This window comes from Ictalurus furcatus, chromosome 25 (genome assembly GCF_023375685.1).
Source record: "Ictalurus furcatus strain D&B chromosome 25, Billie_1.0, whole genome shotgun sequence".
Classification (NCBI taxonomy): Eukaryota; Metazoa; Chordata; class Actinopteri; order Siluriformes; family Ictaluridae; genus Ictalurus; species Ictalurus furcatus.
In genome coordinates, this window is record NC_071279.1 from 17,015,078 (window position 1) to 17,035,077 (window position 20,000).

General features: G+C 44.6%; 1 protein-coding gene across 10 annotated transcripts in view; it reads left to right on the top strand.

Moving 5' to 3' along the window:
- afdna (afadin, adherens junction formation factor a) overlaps window positions 1-20,000 on the top strand; it is a 112,591-nt gene that overhangs the window by 47,820 nt on the left and 44,771 nt on the right. For 6 of the 10 annotated variants that reach the window (XM_053614279.1, XM_053614273.1, XM_053614274.1 and 3 more), the window contains exons 6-18: window positions 107-264; window positions 2,615-2,708; window positions 2,829-2,966; window positions 5,446-5,540; window positions 5,678-5,931; window positions 9,695-9,764; window positions 9,864-9,967; window positions 11,301-11,356; window positions 13,562-13,767; window positions 16,124-16,144; window positions 18,166-18,311; window positions 18,713-18,807; window positions 19,557-19,822. In XM_053614279.1, coding sequence (XP_053470254.1) covers window positions 107-264; window positions 2,615-2,708; window positions 2,829-2,966; window positions 5,446-5,540; window positions 5,678-5,931; window positions 9,695-9,764; window positions 9,864-9,967; window positions 11,301-11,356; window positions 13,562-13,767; window positions 16,124-16,144; window positions 18,166-18,311; window positions 18,713-18,807; window positions 19,557-19,822 — 1,703 coding nt within the window. The remainder of the gene's footprint in view (window positions 1-106; window positions 265-2,614; window positions 2,709-2,828; window positions 2,967-5,445; window positions 5,541-5,677; window positions 5,932-9,694; window positions 9,765-9,863; window positions 9,968-11,300; window positions 11,357-13,561; window positions 13,768-16,123; window positions 16,145-18,165; window positions 18,312-18,712; window positions 18,808-19,556; window positions 19,823-20,000) is intronic. The other 4 variants (XM_053614275.1, XM_053614283.1, XM_053614281.1 and 1 more) reach the window with 1 other exon arrangement.

Consider the following 20,000-nt stretch of genomic DNA (forward strand, 5'->3'; position numbering starts at 1 on the left):
TAGTTTGTAGTGACGTCGGTGACGGTGACGGTTCTTCCACATGAGGGTGACCACTTTACAAAAAAAAAACTGACGCCGATTTATTTTCTGTTTCCGCTCGTCTCAGGGGGGACGCTGAGGATCTACGCAGACAGTCTGAAGCCCAACATCCCCTATAAGACCATCCTGTTGTCCACCACCGACACGGCCGACTTCGCCGTGGCCGAGGCTCTGGAGAAGTACGGCCTGGAGAAGGAGAACCCCAGAGAGTACTGCATCGCTCGGGTACAGTACACCCAACTACGTATACAAAACCCTACTTTCTTGCTTAGCGCTGTATTTGTGTTAAGTCACAGCGGGGACATTGTCATTGCTAGCGCAGTTACAGTGGCGTTAAGTTAGTGCAGTGCACCTTTCCGATGCCGAGTTATGCCGAGACTCGATTCAGCTAGTTGGCGCGATGGCGTTGACGGCGGTATTAACGTGAAAGTTGAATCTTCTTAAGCTGATCTGTTTGAGCAGAGTGTATAGGTGAGAAGGTCAGAGAGCTGGACAGGTTAAAGGACTAAAGCGCCGCTGCATCGCTCTCTCTTAAAGTAGAGACGAATAAATAAACGCACCACTGTCAGCACGTAGTCATGCGGCATTGTGGGTAATGTCAGAAACCAAGTCGACTAACGTGCCAACGAGAGAGCTTTTAAACTTAAAAAAAAAAAAGTAATTCCATTACGAAGTAAAAACTTACGCTGTTGAAGATCTCATATTGGTTATTTTTATTAGATTAATATGCAGGATGATTTTTAAAAAAATAAATAAATAATGTTTTTACATTTTTTCTCTTTCCTTTAAGGTAGCGTTAAGCACGTCGGTACTGGTTTTAATTAAACTTTAAATGTCCCAAGAAATGATTTAAAATGGCCTTGGGATGTCTCTACACCTCCCACTTATTAAATGATAAGCTTCATGAATATGCATAATATGCTAAATGCAAACATCTCTACATTCCTCACCGATTCACGGCGAGTAAGTGAATCGTTTCGAATGCGTCAGTGTTTTAAATGGAAAATACGTGACGTTTCCGTGCGGCGTGACACGAACGCCGGTCCAAATCATCAAAGCGGTTCATCCGAGAGCTCGCGTCTGATCTCGGGGAGCTGTAAGGGAGGCTCGTGTTTCTTCTATTTTACACTCGAGCATGTAAAATACGATTAGTAATTAATTGTAAAAGCTCTCCTGCCTGTTTCTCGTGCCTGTAGTGAATTGGCCAGGGCTTCGGCTTGCTTATTGAGCTGATGAAATGCTTCCAGCTTCTCCCTGGACAAATCCCGACTGTCTCAGCACGTCTGAACGGGGTGTGTGCTGGATTAAAGCCAGAGTCTAATGTTAAGAGGAGCTCTTTGCTGCTGATTAATTGCTGTTTGGCTCTGCGATGGCAGACCGACCAGCATGTGTGGGGAGAAATATTGCGCTTGCTTTTCTGTTCTTCTTCTTGGCGTAGCGAAAGGTGATTGATTGATTGATTGATTGATTGATTTTATAAACCTTAATAACAGTCCTTGATATTCATAGTGGTCTGGATTGAGAGAGCTGTGGTGAGCTCATGTGACCGACTTCACAAGCATTCATACAGTCACTTTAAGAGGTCCTCAGCCCCCATGCGTCAATCTCCACACCCGCTCATGCTCTTCTGGCTCCCGTTTAATTCTATACTTTATTAACCTCGCCGGTTTCTGATAAGCAAGGTTTAAGCGGCTCCAGGTTAAGTCGACGTGCAGCTTATTTTCAGCACAGATGTGCGATTGGTGTAGGGACCGAAGAAGAAAAATCATCAGGGGATCATGAGTTTGAATCCCGACGATGCCGCAGCCGTCCGTGACCTGGAGTCCAAAAGTGCGAAATCGGTCAGGGTGTGAGGACGGCGTACTCGGTCTCTCTATCTCCCCTGTCAATCAGTGTGATACTAGCCAATCCTGGCTTTCCGAGCTCATGGATGCGAAAGAGTGATGCGGTTGGCTGGCTTCACGTGTCTCGGAGGACGCACGTGTTAGCCGTGGCCCTCTCCGCTTGGTAGCTTTCGTGTGATAGGAGGGAGCTGATGAGCACGACGGGTGGGTGGGAATTGGCCGAGAACAAATTAGGGAGTAAACAAGGACAAACTTTTTTGTTTGTTTGTTTTTGTTTTAAGTTAATAAATAAATAAAAAACCATGAGAATTTTGCAGGTTCATAATCCAAACGAAATGAGGATTAATTTACTGCAAACCTACGAGTTGAAGCTACAAGTTGATGCGTCATCGCTCCGGTCTCTACGCCGAAGAATTCCTAAATCGTTAAGCAGGACACGAACTTTCACGGCGCCGTGGATAAGGATAATAAAGCTTCGGCGTCTGGAGAAATCGAGCACCTGTGTCGGTTAGGGTTGGGGTTGGTAAATTAGATGGTAAGACGGTGTAGAATCTGGTCTTTCCCTCACTAGAGACTGAACGGTGTAAGGTCCGGTTTATGTTTAAAATTCAAACTAACTGTAATATGGGCCTTAATATCTGAGCCCGAAGGCGAATATAGTCCAGCCTTGACATGTCCGTAAATACGGCGTGCTTGTTCTGGTGGTTGGTTTGACGTGTTGTGTTCCTCAGGTGGTCCACTGTGATGATAAACCTGTAAAAGAGACCATACTGGAGGACTCGGAGTGCCCTTTACAGATCTTCAGAGACTGGACCAGTGATAAAGGTCTGACGCGCTACCGACACATCCCTGTATACGTGTTTACACAGAGTCATGCTGTTAGAGGAAAATAACGATGTCTCGCAGAAGATGAGGATGAAGTGAATTGTCGTCATGTTGTTACAGAGGCGTTAGTGTTCCAGCTGAAGAAACGTCCTCCCGACTTCATGCCTAAGAAAGGAGTCAAGCCGGGCGACAGGATGGGGCCGCTGCATGGGGCGCTACCTCCTGAGAAACTGCCCTACCTGGTCGAGCTGAGTCCAGGTGCGCCGCACAGGCACCCTCACACACACACTCTTACACACCTTCACACACGTTTTGTGGCTGTTTTGATATGAAACGTGCAGCGTTGAGTTAGCATCAGTAGCACCGCTTTCATCACCGACATTCACGGCGCGGTGAAATGTACTAGCAATGCCGAATTTCTTTCAAAATCACGGTCAGAGTTTAATTTAATTAACTAAGTCGGGCGGTACCGCCGATAACCGAGTAATAAACCGATAGTTTATCTTAATGTATACTAAATGAAAATATAGCACTCAAAGTAAAATATTGCTGAACAATACTGACTGCACCATAGAAATGTACTGTACTTTTAATGACACACACACACACACACACATATATATATATATATATATATATATATATATATATATATATATGAATTATTATTAATATTAAAGTAAATAAATTATATACATCCAAACTGAACCAAAAAGTAACGCTCCAAATAACTACTACAAATAGAGACATACAAGACGAATCAAAAAACACTTCAAATAACGCGACAAAATTGGTCAGTGATAGTTTTTATTTCGCCTCTAGAGGCCGCTCTCGTACTGTATAATGACAGCGGATCCTTCTCCAGTCGCTCACCGGTGTGGATTTTTGCGTTTTCTTTCGTAGCTCATGTTGGTAGGCGTGAAGACTACGCGAGAGGGTTTTAAAATTCAACCACTAACCGTAATAGGAAAACTGGTTAGTGTTCTTTCTTGATGGTGATCACGATCCAGAATCGTACACAAGTATGCGTTTTGAGACGCAGCACGAGACTTCCTCCACGGTTTACGTCTGTATCGCACCACATGAAGGCAAATATACACTCATTCGGGACACTTCAGGACGTGCTGTTCTAGGGAAATCATCAACATCCGATGGGAAGCTGCGCCACCTAGTCGTTGATTATTTTCCTATAACGGCACGTATACAAGATTTAAATTCCTTACATATATCTCATTCAAAACTTGATGTGTGGAAATGAAGGTGTGGTCTAAATGACGTGCTTACTCAGATTTCCTGACGTATCTGAGATGGGATATATTCAGGTCTCCGGTTAGTCATGTGTTCACTCCTCAGCGCCAGATGTTTTTTTTTTTCCCCCCACACATCTGCTGCTTGCACACTGACCCCCTTCCTGCTGCAGTTCCTGTATTTCACTAACACTGTGTGTAGATGTACAGTATATCTGTGAATAACCAATATCCACTCTCATAACAATGAAACAGGTGATAGAGGGTTAGCTGTGTGTGCTAATAATCAAGCTAATAATCTTCTGCTACATCTCTCTCTCTCTCTCTCTCTCTCTCTCTCTCTCTCTCTCACTCGGTGTTTGTTTGGTCACTTTCCTCCTCTGTGCTTCCGGCTCCTGTGCATGTGTCCTCTCCTAGGGCGAGGGAATCACTATGCCTACTACGCTTATCGGCAACACGAAGGTAACACGCCTCTCCTCACCTGCTGCTCCGCCCCCCTCTGCACCTGTCTCACTAACATCTCCTCCCTCACCCGTCGCTCTCTACGCGGGCCAAAAGAAACCCAGGGTTTAAAAAGCATCGCACTGTAAAATATCTGCATATGTAGATGACACATGGTGTAGTATAAAGGTCCTTATGTTAGCAAGTCTTTTAGTTCCTATGCACTTTTAAACTTTCCGGTCACGTCTCCGCCCCCTGGTTACGCCACGTCTCCGCCCCCTGATTACGCCACGTCTCCGCCCCCTGGTTACGCCACGTCTCCGCCCCCTGGTTACGCCACGTCTCCGCCCCCTGGTTACGACACATCTCCGCCCTCTTTTTACACCACGTCTCCGCCCTCTTTTTACGACACGTCTCCGCCCCCTGGTTACGACACGTCTCCGCCCTCTTGTTACGACACATCTCCACCCCCTTGTGACATCACGTCAAAAGTTTTTATTATTATTTTAGCTATTATTTTTCCTGTTGCAAATTTTAAACGACCTCTGAACCCAAAAATGTGTGTTTTTTTTTTTTTCTCGACTCGATAAACGTTAAACTCGTACGTGCGTTCTGATTTGTCAATATACATTATACAATATAAATTCTTCTGTTTTATAATACGCTCATTTGGGACACGGCTACGTAAGCCACCTGGAATATTTCTGATTTTTATTTCTTCGGCTTAGAGTTAGCATGTTGGATATTTAATTAATCGAGATCACAACACAAAAAAAAGGCTTGAAATATTTATCATTGTGTGGTGAATGTAGAGTATATGAACGCTCCGCTGTTTTTCAGTCCGATTTTGGGACGTAATCGCGTCGGACGCGTGTAGAAGTGTGTTCTCGGGGCTTTTTGAGGAGACCGTTTTGGTGTTGCTGGAGTCTGTGAAATGTTTTGAGCGTGTGTTGTGGTGTTTGTTAAAAATAGAGGTGTGTTTAATTTTCTGTATGTGGATCCATGTGTAGACTGTGTGTTTCTCACTGTGTGTGTGTGTGTGTGTGTAGATGGTTCAGACTCCAGGGATAAGCCTAAACTGTACCGGTTACAGCACAGCGTGACCGAGGTCGGCTCGGACCGGAGCGAAGACGGAAACATCCAGGTGAGCAGAATAGAAATCTTTGTGAGGGTAAGATTCAGGAGACGGTGTTTTCACTCGTTAGTGGGAGACTGCACTGTCTGGTCATTTTGTGGTCGCTGTATAACAATGAAGAGTGTGTGTTGGTTCCACCGGGACAGCTGTTTGGGCCGGGTATCCTGCCGCACCACTGTAACCTGATGCACGCTGATGGTCTGGTCACGGTCACGCCCGTCACTCTGGACGCCGAGACCTTCGTGGACGGACAGAGGATCTCGGACACCACGGTGCTGCGCAGTGGGATGACGCTGCAGTTCGGCGCCGCGCACGTCTTCAAGTTCGTGGACCCCAGTTACGACCACGGCCTGGGCATGAGAGACCCGGGGGGCATGGTGAAGGGCAGACACAAGTCAGGGTGAGTGGAGATCTACAGCGTGAACACCTCAGTGCTCATGTCCTCTTACTGAACTTCATGTTACAGTGAGGAGCGCACTCTGCGATTTGGGGATTCATTTACAGAATAATCTTTATTTAAACGCACGACTCGGAGAGAAATATTCCGAAAAGCAGGAGATAAGAGTCCGGCGTTGGTGTGAACTCCTTTAATACTGTTTAAAAATCATCTCGGGGAAATTCCTCAAGAAATCGCTCGAGAAAACGCCAATAATACATTTCTGGAAATTCTAGGCAGAAAGGGCGTCGGCTTTGAAGATGATAAAATATTAAAATATTTAGATTTATTTTGGATTTTTTTTTATCACAACATAATTCCCATAGTTCCATGGGACTCCAGAGTTTTTATGACTTTATATATATATATATATATATATATATATATATATATATATATATATATATATTCTTTTATTAAAATAAAAATAAAGATAAAATAAAGAAGGAGTGTGTCTAAACTTTTGACCGGTTGCATGTAATGAGTTCTATAAATATATACATTTATAATTTTTAAAAAAATCTACAAAGGCATCTGTGGGTATGATAAAGTTTTGGCACCCTTCAGGGAAAATGCCCTGTTTAAAGGTGGGGTTGTTTAAAGGTGAGATGTGTGTAGTTTGTGCTGTATCCCGATAAAGCCGTACACACACTGACCGCCACAGTGAGAGCGGAAGGAAAAGAAGAAGAAAAAAACTTGAAAGCTGAAATAGCTTCTATAGCGTTTTTTTAAAAAACACCACAACACTGAATTCTCGCTTCTGATTGGTCAGAACGTGTCGATTGAATTTCCTGTAACAGCCGCTGTGAGCATAGTGCAGCTGCAAAGCAGGTTTCCGTTTCTATAGCAACAGCTCGTTCGCAGGAACGTCAGCGTAACTTTAAAAAAAAAAAAAAAACCCCACCGTGGTTCATATTTTCGTCTGTTTATTTATTTATAGAAAGATAATATGATGTTGGTAAAAAGTTCCAAGTTCGGTTCAGGAGGGAAAGTTCAAGCTGATTAACGGGAGGAATGTCTGAGCGGTCGAGCGTTCGTCCCGACGCTGATATCCGTGATGACGCAGTACTGATGTGTTCGTGACGAACACTCTCGAAGGTCGGAACCAAATTCCACCAAGTCCATCGACTGTGTGTAACGGGTCGTTCATGACAAAAGTGAGTGATGAATTACAGTGTGAAGGCTGCACCTAAAGGTGTGCTGATAATACCCTGGAGTGATGAGCTGTAAGAGAAGGAGCGAGAGAGAGAGAGAGAGAGAGAGAGAGAGAGAGAGAGAGAGGATCTTAGAGGAAATGAGCAGCGTAAGTGACGACTCTCGACATTAACTCTAACACTATAGACAGAGAGAAGGTGCCGAGGCGTAATCGGAATAAAACACTCTGGAAATATAAACCTCAGGGTGGCAGCGCTGATTATTGTGTGAGTGTGTGTGTGTGTGTGTGTGTGAGAGTGACACGTGTTTGACGTTTCTTGTTTGTGCCAGTGTGCAGTGTTTGTATTTCCATCAGTGGCGTGCGTATCGCTGGAGACTCTACTGCCACGGCAACCGGCACTCCACGCAAGTGTGTGTGTGTGTGTGTGTGTGAGACGAGAGATAGGGTGTGTGAGGGCCAGAAGGACGGGATGGGGAGGGACACACACACACACACACACACACACAGAGTGAAAAAGACGGGGTTATGAGAGGCTTGAGGCACAGGGAAAGTCTATAATCTGATCAGAGCGGGTGTGGTTGTGTGTTACTGCAGTGTGTTTGCTGGAGGCAGGACACACACACACACACACACACACACACACACACACAGAGTTGAGTGTAGTTATAAAGTATAAAGTCCTGGATGAACCGGTCGCAGTGTATGCAGGCTCAGAGGAACGCAGCGCAGCACCGGTGAGTGGAAATAATCAGCTTCGTGTTACTAGTTACAGAAAATAATGAATACATTTCTGACTTTAAAACCTCTTATTCGTGTGTGTGTGTGTGTGTGTGTGTGCATTGTGTTTGTCAGGCTGTTATATGGTTTTGCTTCTACGTCATCGTCATCGTCGTGCGTTTCTGAAAAAGTCTGAAATTTTACTTGGTGTACGTATGAATGGACCAGCTTTAGTGCTGCTCTTTTTAAAAAAAAATTTTTTTAATTGTTTTTATTCTGAATAAAATACACATTAGTAAGACAGTGAAACGGTTCTGAATAACGTATAAAATATACGACGTGTAAAAATCTTCGGAAGGTTGATAAAACGTGTTTAAAGAGTCTGACCGTGGACGCACAGACGTGTAACGATCTCTTCTCCTCCATGTTGTCATATTCACACGTACCGTATTGTCAGAATACCGCCGGATTCACCCTGTGCTTCACCGCCATTAGCCTCTATGTTAGAAACACAATTCCTTGTCTATTTATTGTATTTAAATGTGATACCAGGAAGAGAAAAACGTCTTCACTGAAGAGAAAAACGTCATAACGCAGAAATAACACACACTTGCGGTCGTTTTTCACTTCTTGCGGCGAACTTTGACCTGTGAGGTCGTGAACAGGAAACGAGCCGGTATTTAACGTTTCTGTCAGTAAACAGGTCGATCGGTGATCAAAAGCGGCGGGTGAAATGTGCCGTGTGTCACCGTTTATCGTATACACTTCCATTTACATACCGTGCTGCGTTAGCGTGGTGCGGTTTCCTGTTAGGGGGTGTTTATTTATTTAAGAATTACGGAAGGAGTCTCCAGTGTCAGAGGTGAGCTGGTGCAGATATTCCAAACAGGATTGTTCGATCACGCATGCGGTTAGCATGGAGTGTGTTTGCGGTAGGGTTTTTAGCAGTGTTGACACTTCCTGAAGAGATAAGGACGTCCTTCAGACGTGTCGTTCAGCCACACGGGACCGGACACTTTACACTGAACTTCCACGTGGGAGTCAGGTGTGATGATATCACAAGACTTCGTCCTGTGTTATCTTTCTCTCCGGCTGAAAAACTGGTTCATCCTGTTAGTCTTTTCCCCCTCGTATCGATTAGTGCAGCGCACGGCTCACTGGGGTAAATAAATCCTCACGCAACAAATTACAGTGTGTTCCAAACCCCAAAAAAGCAGCTGGAATCCCGACCTGGCCAAGCACGAGCGATCCCGTGAGGTAGTTTTAAATCTTATCTTAAAGTGCACGTATTACGGATTTTTCAGATATGACCTTTCATGCGGTGTGTTATAGAGCTGTTTGATTTTTGAAACTGTGCAGACTTTTTACGTTCACAAAGCGCACGACAAACGGAGTTATCGACTCCCAAAAGAAGGAATCGGTTCTGAACAGCCGAAACGACTCGTTAGTGATTCCAGACTTTACTTCCTGTTCTAACCTACGTGGGTTTGTAACAGAAAAAACCCCGCCTCTGGTCTGCAGCGGTAGACCAGTCACGACAGACTGGGACGTCTGACCAATCAGAGCGGAGTATGCTCTCTGAAAAGAGGAGTTTAGAATGAATCATTTAGAACGGATCATTGAACGAGTCGTTTGAGACACTGGGGGGGGGATGATTTGTTTTGTTTTACGATTTGTATTTATACACGTTCGCATTTTTATGTAAAGCACCTTGAGAACTACTTTTAAAGGCACTATATAAAATTACTATTATTATTATTATTATTATTATTATTATGATATAAAGGGCCGTTAACAATTCTTTCATTTTGTCTCATCGTGTTATCTCGATCTCCTTCCTGTGTTTTGAAGTAGGAGTGTACCAGAGACGGCCTTTGACCTGCAGGGGGACATTCACAGCGGTGCTGCACTCCCAACCAGCAAGGTACACACACTGTGTGTGTGTTTTAGGCTATCGTGAGTGTGTGTGGAGGTTTGAGCTACAGTATGCAGTGTATCTGACTGTGTGTGTGTGTGGTTTCAGAGCTCAGGGAAGCTGGACATGGATCGTCCGGGTAACATCGGGGAGAGAGGCATGGTGAAGCCCATGATCCGCGCAGACCCCGACTTCGCAAAGCATGATGGGAGGTGAGAGTTCTGCTACAGCGCATACACTCACTAAATAGTTCACATCGCAACGGATGAAAAACACTTTCTATAACTCTCACTTTACACACCTGGTATCTTTAATAAAATGCTTCCTCTGTGAGGAAAGAAAAAACTCTCACATAACTAGAAGCGAGCAACATCATGGCGTCGGCGACAGCGGCGAATTTTCCATCGGGCGTTTGTTTAAAAGTTCGATCTGAAGGTTGTACAAAGTGCCATTAATCTTTGAGGACGCTTTCAAACTGGATCGCAGGCACAACATCTGCAGTACAACATCGTCCACCATCTTGTTCGTTTTGAGATGATCGGGTCACGTGACTAAGAATACGGCATTGCTTTTGAATATCTCCGTTTTCAAACTCGTCTGCTTGGGAGAGCGTTTTCCGAAAGCTCGGAAGATCAAAACATGGAGAAAAAGACGCGTTTTCAAATGTATCCTGATTGACACGGACGACGCGGTGACGTAGGGTGTGTAACCCACGGCGACGCGGTAACGATCAGATCTAAACCATCGCCACAATTTCAGTTCTTTGGATGGGATTAACTGACGCGCTTTGATACTCGAACCTCTCGATGCTGCTGAATTTGGACAAACGGAAACGCTTCCGAAATGCTTTCAGCGAGAATTGACTTCGTGCAGCGTTTTTAAAAAAAAAAATTTAAAAAATGTATTTGTTTGTTTTCCTCCCCCAGCACTTTTTTTTAAAAAAAAAACAAAAAGTAACCCCTGTGTTTATTACTCCTACCTGCATTTACATTGTTAAAAGAAAAACCGTTTGTAATGTACTAGCTAGCTAAATCGATCTCTCCGACCGTTAGCTAGCTTATACTCTGAGGCTGTGTTTCTCGGTTGCCTAGCAACGGTTTTCTTCCAATTTTAACGTCTTGAAAACCGATTTAAAAGCGCAAAAATCAAGTCCCGTTTGTCGAACGCACCGTCTGAAAAACCTACAGCGTATCTTGGTTTACGCGACGCTCACGAGCCCCCTGGTGGACGCCGCACGTCATTACAGATACACATAAACAGTCAGTTTAGGAACGAAGTGTGCGTGTATATATAAAAAAAAAAAAAAACCTGATCCATTCCTCTGTAACCTACACCGTGGATACCTGAATCCTTCTGTCCCGGCCTCTCATCTATAATACAGTATTACTGCGCACACACACACACACACACACACACACACACACACGGCACCATGCTGTACGGCCGGAGAGGAGCAGCAGGGCTGGAGCGCAGTGTGTCTGTGGACAGTGGAGTGAATGTGGAGTACGTGATCTGGTTCACTGAGCGTGTGTTTTCTCCTTACAGGCCCCATGACAGCCCCGATATCACCCTGCCGGCCAGCATCGAGTTCAGGGACAACTGTAAGTACCCCCTACACACACACACACTCACTCTCTCTCTCTCTGTCCCTCTCTCTTTCTTTCTCTCTCTTTTTCTCTTCTCAACACTAATTCCACATGCTGTTTCCTTTTCCTTTTTGTACGTGTTTCTTTCCAGGTCTCTCTATGACACGCCGTTAGACGCGTGTCGTGTCGAACGTTCTGTCGCGGTGCTAGCGGACCAGAAAGAGCTTTTTCCGCTCGACCCATTTCACAGCCTCGTGCAGTCAGGCTGTTTTTTTTTGTTGTTTTTTTTTAAAGCAGGAAGGGGAAAAATCAATTCTCACATCAATACGTGAGCGGTATTAACCGCGGCTCCTCTAAACTCAGTAAGCTTTCCTCTATAAAAGAATTACAGTTGCTTAGTTCTTTATAAATACTACACTATAGTTCAGGTTTCCGGGTGACAGATGCGTATTAAAGAGGCATTTTAACTTTCACTTTGAATTATGAAAACTCCTGCAAAGCCTGTTAAGATTGTTATCTGCAGCTGGATTGTGGTCACACTGCTTCCTGATTAAAACAGATGTGAAATTGTGCAGTAAGATGGTGTTTAAAACCTTAACAACATTGATACACACACATTAGCACCCCACACACACACACACACAGTGAATAAACCACCACCTGGATACATCTGCTCAGTGATGTGCTCTCTTCTTTGCGGTACAGTGTAGAGGGGGGGCCAATACTTTTGTACAGCTCCGCAGCTGTACTACATTCTATAAGTGTGCACCTACAGAGTGACGTAGATCGTAGTAAACGTGCAGAGGAGCTCATAAACAAGAAGCTGTGTGTACAATGAATGTAATGACGTGCCTCCATGAACGCTCCATCGACTGAGAGGCGGCGTAAGAAAGAGGCGGAGCTCCCGTGTCCCCGCCTTCATCCTTCAGAAGGGTTTTTCACTCCTCCAGCTCGCTTTAAATGGACGTGCTGTTTAGTTGCAGCGCGTCATGACCGCGTGATTGTGTGTCAGTCGGCTGTTTTACATCCTGACCTGACGGGAACGTATGAGGTGCAGCTCCTGGTGGATGATGCAAATGTCCATGCAAAGTGTGAGTCGGTTTTACAGAGCCAGAGTGCTGTAGTCTACATCCGATCAGAGCCTCCACCCACACACCCGTTTCCCAGTTTATTATCTTCTCGTTTACTAGTCAGGTTTATTTAACAATCTAGAATATATACGAAACGATGGACTCCACCCTAAGGCCGCGTACGGATGATCATCGACGGAACCGCTTTACGCCGGTGAAGCCACGGTTTCTGTACAGAAAGGGCGGAGCTTCGGGCGGAGCGCGGCGCTCGGACTTGACGCCCTGTCGCCGCGCTCATAAATTCAACGCTAATCTTTTCAAAGCGCAATTAGATGAGACCTCATACGTAACGTCGCAAAGACGCGCGTTTTCCCCCGCCTTCTCCAAAAGACGTCCAGAACCCAAAGTCTGAGATTTCGATACGTGCTGGATTTAGAAACCGGGCTAGCTCGTCATTCGTACAGTGCGCCCGCCTTAGCGGTCAGCGAAACGCAAAACACCGACGATATCATTTCGTGACCTGTCCGGTTTTTTTACCGCCCCCCCACACACACTCTTAATGTATCGTGTTGCCTTCTCGAGCATCAGTGAGCGTTTGCACCTTGTGCAATAGTCGTGTACGAGTCCCTCCGTCGTCCTCAGTGTGAAAAGACGGATCTCAACGTCATATAGCCGCTGTTGGAAAGGGCTCAAATACGGTACGTTAACATTTTGCAGATCTGCAAGGGGTGTGTAAACTTATGAGCAGAACTGTAGCACCGACACCGGGTTTCTTTTTATCTTTTATGGTCCCTGTACTTTTTGACTAAAGAATCAGAGTTCTATGAAGACATTTCCAGCCCACACCTGTGTACACACACACACACACACACACACACACACACACACACACACACACACACACGTGCACACACACCTCAGCCAGCATTTTTTATTCTTTTTTTTTTTGCTTTTTGATTCATTTATTTTATATGCCGTCTGAAACCAAACCAAATAGCAAACGAATCAAAAGAATCAAATGAATGTTACTTTGATTCCGATTCATTAAACGGATGAATAGGCGTGAAAGTGACCTTAACGCCTCCGTTTAGATTTCGAGGAACGTCCCTGTTTAAATCATGCTCTCGTTTATTCTTTTCCCCCTCCTCAGCTGAAGATGCTTTCCTGTCGGCCATCATCAACTACACCAACAGCTCCACGGTGCACTTTAAGCTGTCCCCCACCTACGTGCTGTACATGACCTGCCGCTACGTGCTGTCCAGCCACTACAGACCCGACATCAGCGCGTCAGAGCGCACGCACAAAGTCATCGCCATCGTCAACAAGATGGTGAGCATGATGGAAGGAGTGATCCAGGTGAGTTCCCAGCCTCAACACAATGCAGTTTCCTCCATCAACGAATATAACAGAATCTTGACACACTACCACAAATGTATTCGTGGCTAATGTAGCTAGCAAGCTAGCAGTTTAGCGTTATCACACACTCAGGAATTCCTTTTCGACACAATAAGCCTGCTCTACGAGTATGCATATAATAATACGGGTCACTTTGTATATCCAATACGTCCTTTAAGCATTAGGCCACGCCTCCCTGTCATTAACTGACAGGTCTGTTTGAGAGTGTGTTATGATGCTGAACTTGTCTAAGCATCGGTTAGCAGCATTAGCCTTGTGCGTAGCGTGAGTAGACCCTAGTGGTTTTGATGTATAGATTGCTGTAGTTGTCGTAGGTGTAGCGTTTAAGGCATGGCCTACATCACAGCTCGAATCATGGCCCTTACGTACGTGACGGTGCTGCTCAGTGTTTGTTTATGTGTGTGTCCGTGTTCGTCTGCGTGTTTTCCCTTCCCGTCTGTTTCAACTTTACGCCGTTCAGGAGCGGTGACTCACACAGCCTGCGACCACACGCCAGACGAGTTAAACGGCCGACGCGGGTTTATTTACTCTGCCGTTTAGCCGCCCGGGTCGTAGGTGGCCTGTCCTGCTGGGTGGCAGAAGTAAAACAGAATAAAAGTAAAGAGAGTTAAAATAGTAAACGGGTTCCCGTATGTCTGAGCTGGTCCTGTGCCAGAGCGTGGAGTGAGTGAGTACACACACTCACACCAGGAGCATGCTTGTGGCATCAGTGAGGTGCCGTACGTCTGACCAAAAATAAGAATTTAAAAGTTTTAAATCTTCATAAAAAGACCTTTTAATTTCCTACAATATAGAAATCCACTACATCCTGAATCATGTGGGCGTGGGTCCAGTAGGTGTGGCCTGAATAGCTTTTCTAATGCAATATGCTTGAAAACAAATTGTGCTTCTTAAGAAAAACATTCCCTGTTTATATGGATAAAGCCGAGAGCTCTGTTGCTTGGCAACTGGGAAATATGGATAATAATGGATGGCGAGTTTAAACCTTTAATCATTTGGGCTAACAGCAAAAGACTCCATAATAATAAACTTAGACTGTGTTTATGTTTAGTAATAACTGCTACACACAGTACTATGTTTCAAGTCATAAACTCAGGAGCGTAAACTCAAGAGCTTGATTCGTAACCTGAGGAGCTTGAGTCGTAACCTGAGGAGCTTGATTCGTTAACTCGGGAGCTTGATTCGTTAACTCGGGAGCTTGATTCGTAAACTGAGGAGCTTGATTCGTAAACTCGGGAGCTTGATTCGTAAACTCGGGAGCTTGATTCGTTAACTCGGGAGCTTGATTCGTTAACTCGGGAGCTTGATTCGTAAACTGAGGAGCTTGATTCGTAAACTCGGGAGCTTGATTCGTAAACTCGGGAGCTTGATTCGTTAACTCGGGAGCTTGATTCGTTAACTCGGGAGCTTGATTCGTAAACTGAGGAGCTTGATACGTAAACTCGGGAGCTTGATTTGTTAACTCGGGAGCTTGATTCGTTAACTCGGGAGCTTGATTCGTAACCTGAGGAGCTTGATTCGTAACCTGAGGAGCTTGATTTGTTAACTCGGGAGCTTGAGTCGTTAACTCGGGAGCTTGACTCGTGAGCTCGGGAGCTTAATCTGTGAGCTCGGTAGCTAAAAATTGCAGCTTTACCTCTGACTGTTACAAAGCCCTGATACTGGAGACTCCTTCCATAAATGTACATAAACATCTTACAGAATTGTTGACACAACACAATAACGTTTTTTTAATCCTTAAAAAATTTACATAAAGCCTCCGCCACACAAGCCCCCCCCAACCCCCCGAGTTGTTCCTATTGAAACGATAACATATGAGAACGAGCGCGTTAATATAAACATCTGATTCGCCTTGCAGCTGAAACTAGTCGTGTGATTACAGGAAATGTATCAACACTTTCGGACCAATCAGAATCGTGAATTCAACAGCGCTGTGGTGTAATTAGGCTGAAACTGAGAGAAAATCAGCCATCGGTGTCAGTTCTGATGGAATCGAGCTGTGTTGCTTGCTAGCACAAACGCAAAAACGGGTTACTGTCGTAGCGACGCTTTTATTATACCCTTCCTTAAAAATAAACCTTTAAGACTTTACTCGAATTCTATTGTAAGAGTTTAAAAAAAAAAGACACATCACTTCACATGTGTATAATGTCAGGTCAGGAAGGGACTGTGTACATTTTGTGTGTGTGTGTGTGTGTGTGATATCTCTGTCCATGCCATAGCCGTTGTTGACAGTCTCTCTCTCTGTCCTGTCGGATGTTTGTTCCCCCTCTTCCCACTCCTCCTCTCTCTGCAGGAGATTCCTGAAGGTGACCAGGTAGGAGACTGTACTGCCAGGGAGAGCTGTCTATCTCTCTGTCTGTCTCTCTCTCTCTCTCTCTCTCTCTCTTTCTGTCTCTTTCCTCATCTCCCTCCCCCTCCTCAGTTAGCTTGGCTTAGTCTTACATGCCTTTGCCCCTCCCATAACGGAAACTTTGCCAATAATCCCTCCTCCAGCAGCTGGACACTAAAAAAACAACAACAAACAAACAAACAAAAAAGCAATAATAATATTAAACAAGCGTAACCCTTCATTCAGCTCCAACCTGGACCATGTGATACTAAACCTCCAATTAAAACTCTGATCTCTGACTGTGGCAGCATTTAATTCTGGCATCTCCATGTCACCTTCTGCTTCCTGCACTTCAGTGTGGATGCGAGACAAGCCCGTGTTCTGCTGCTTTCGTTTTTGTTTTCTTTTAATAATTTGATTATGTTTTGTTTATATCTGTGGTTAATGTTCTCATTCTTCTGAATGCATTCTATGGCTGAAACCAGAAAGGGAGGGGGGGCAGCCGTCGCCGTCAGAGGGAAAAGTGTGTGTGCGAGAGTGTGTGTATGTGGTATACACAAGGTTCCAGTTCAGCAAGTGTGTGTGTGTGTGTGTGTGTGTGTGTGTGTGTGTCTGGGCCGTGTGTATCCTTCGCTGTGTACTGGGGACATTTAACTCCACAGCAACCAGACACTGCTCTGTCAAGTGCCTCATTCTCTCAGAGTGTGTTGTTTTTTTTTCTTCTTCTTCTTCTTGTCTCCGCTGCACAGGAACCAGTACTTAAGATTCTCGGTTTTTCTATTTTCCACCAACTTCAGAAACGACGGTTACCATGACAACGGTTAAAGCTACTGCGTCATTATGGTGAAGCGATGCTGTTGGAGTAAGAAGCGTCGAGTAGCTAGAAAAATATACGCAGCCGATTGTCGTAACTACGCTAGAATGAAAATAATATATTAAGGACGTTAGCGGGTCAATGAAAATATAAAATCAGTAAATAAATAAAATCACGTTCCATGTCTTTTTTTTTATTTATTTATTTTTATTTAGTTTTGTGAAATGCAGTCATTTTATATGAATGACTTGAATAAAAGCAATCCATAACAACGCCATAAAATAAGCCAAATTGGTTCAGGACTAAAGTAATGGCACCCTATAAAAGGAGGAGGAGTTACCCCGAGGAGTTTGTTTTTCCCAGTTGGGACGCAGGGTTAGTGTGTGTCTATGGTAGCTGGCGCGCTGCAGTGGCTGAGCTGCATTACTGGAAGACTTACAGCTCTTTCACAGTTTAGTCGTCGTTTTCGGCTCTAATTTTGTGGGCGTGGCTTAACGTAAATCAGCTACGCCATGAGCACGCTCTGTAATTCACGTGTTTTTGATGTTTATCGGCATGCACACGTGAGTACGAGGTAAATCCGGTGGAAATTTTTAGTTCGGTTTGGCCTTGGAAAACATTGACACGTTTAACTTTATTAAAAGATTGATCAATTAAACTTTTTTTTTTTTTTAAATTTGCTGCTCTACTGTTTTTTTATCGAAGAAACTTAAGACACAGCAGCGAGCTATTATGGATGAAGTTTATGATGTTAACTGTTGATGTTATGGAGCTTCTACAGTAGGTGGTGCTCTTGTCTTATTTTCTGACTGTTGCGTACCGTTTATTTCCTGTTAAACAGGAAACATCGCCTTTTGATACCGGATACATGGCTGAAGGAAAAAGCAGTTAAAGTCTTCTGGAGCCAAAGGTTCTGGTACTTTGTGCAGTGGGAAAAGACTAAAACTAAACCGTTCCCTGCTGTATTGTTGCCTTATGGCGCGCAGTGACCACAGCGGGAACGTTACGAGTTAGTCACAGGTCTGCGCTCCACTCGGCCCGCGGTGTCTGGTTGTGGTGGAGCGAGGGTGGGTCAGACAGGGGCTCGAGTCTGTCCTGGGACTGCTACTGCTTCTTGTGGCTGTGAGAACCCCTCTCCTGGCCCTCGTGAGTTTGTCCCCGAGCTGTGGATAACACTCCATCTCTCTTACAGAAGCAGAAAAATATCGCTGGCGCTCTGGCCTTCTGGATGGCCAACGCCTCGGAGCTGCTCAACTTCATCAAGCAGGACAAAGACCTGAGCCGCGTCACGCTGGACGCACAGGACGTCCTCGCGCACCTCGTCCAGATGGCCTTCAAGTGAGTGTCGCAGAAAAACCACACGGGTTTACTCCATCACTGTCAGATTCCTTAAAAAACAAAAAAACTTGAGATTTGATATCAAATGCATTTCAGGACTGGAGTCAGGACTAGTCGCACTTCACCGCCTCTCAGTTTGCTTCTCATTTGCATAAAGTTGTTGCATCACTGACCCCTCCCACTTTGGTGCCCACCCTGATCAAGTTTGCTCAGCCAAGTGACGTTAAAAACACATGATTTTGGTCTGTCGTGTCGGGACGCGTCGTTGCCAGTGTGTGATAATTAACTCATTTTGCAGCTATATATTTAAAAGTGTGTGTAGGGGATTTTTTTTTGGTTTATTCTGGTGGATGTTCCTGTTTACAGATCTGTACGTGTTTCCTTTTCCTCTCTTCCTTCAGGTACCTGGTTCACTGCCTGCAGTCAGATCTGAACAACTACATGCCGGCGTTCCTCGACGATCCTGAAGAACAAAACCCACAGAGACCCAAGATCGGTGAGAGACACGCTCTCGCTCTCTCTCTCTTTCTTTCTCTCTCTCTCTCTCTCTCTCTCTCTCTCTCTCTCTCTCTCTCTCTCTCAGCTCGTGTTTAACCTTTCAACAGTTTGCATGGACTTTATTCAGCCTTAGTAAGTGTACGAATAATTGGCAGGACAAATTTTGCCTCTTTGACATTTGTGGGATTTTTTTCAGTTTTATTTTTATTTATTTTTTTATTTGGATTTTTCTGATTTATTTATTTATTTTATTAGGTGTTGATTTTTACGGGTTGTTTTTATTTTTCAGATACAGATTTTTCAGATCTATTTTTTGTTATATTTTGATCTCAGATTTAATTTCACTTTTCGGATGTAGCTTTTTTGTTTTTAGATTTTTTTTTTTTTAGTTTTTAGATATTTTTTTAGAGCTATATATTTAAATTTTTTTAGATTTAGATTTTTCAGATTGTTCTTATTTTCCTGATGAATAAATCTACTTTTTTTAATTGAACCAAGTGAGGATCATATTTGCAAGTTAGTGCATAATATAATGTAACAATTGAATAGTTTATTGTTAAAACTATTATACCTGTGATCGTGTTGCTTCTCTCGTTGCTTGTGTGTGTGTGTGTGTGTGTGTGTGTGTGTGTGTGTGTGTGTGTGTGTGTCCACTCGTCAGCACGTTCACACTCCTACCAGAATACTTTACTATAAGACATAAGCCGGTGGTGTTGTGACGATGTCTCCTTGCTTCCTGTCCCACAGAGGACGTGCTGCACACGCTGACAGGCGCCATGTCGCTGCTGCGCCGTTGCCGTGTGAACGCGGCCCTCACCATCCAGCTGTTCTCTCAGCTCTTCCACTTCATCAACATGTGGCTGTTCAACAAGCTGGTGACTGAATCCGACTCGGGTCTGTGCTCGCACTACTGGGGCGCCATCCTGCGCCAACAACTCAGCCACATCGAGGCCTGGGCTGAGAAACAAGGCCTGGAGCTCGCCGCAGACTGCCACCTCAGCCGCATAGTGCAGGTGCGCGCGCGCACACACACACACACACACACACACACACACACACACGCTGTAACTGGAGATATACACATTACTACTCCAGCAACACCTCATGAACGTAAGTGCCCACCCTCCTAGACCTGCAGTGATCATTTCTGGAAGTTATTTTTATGATCCACATCTGGATCCTGGTATTTTT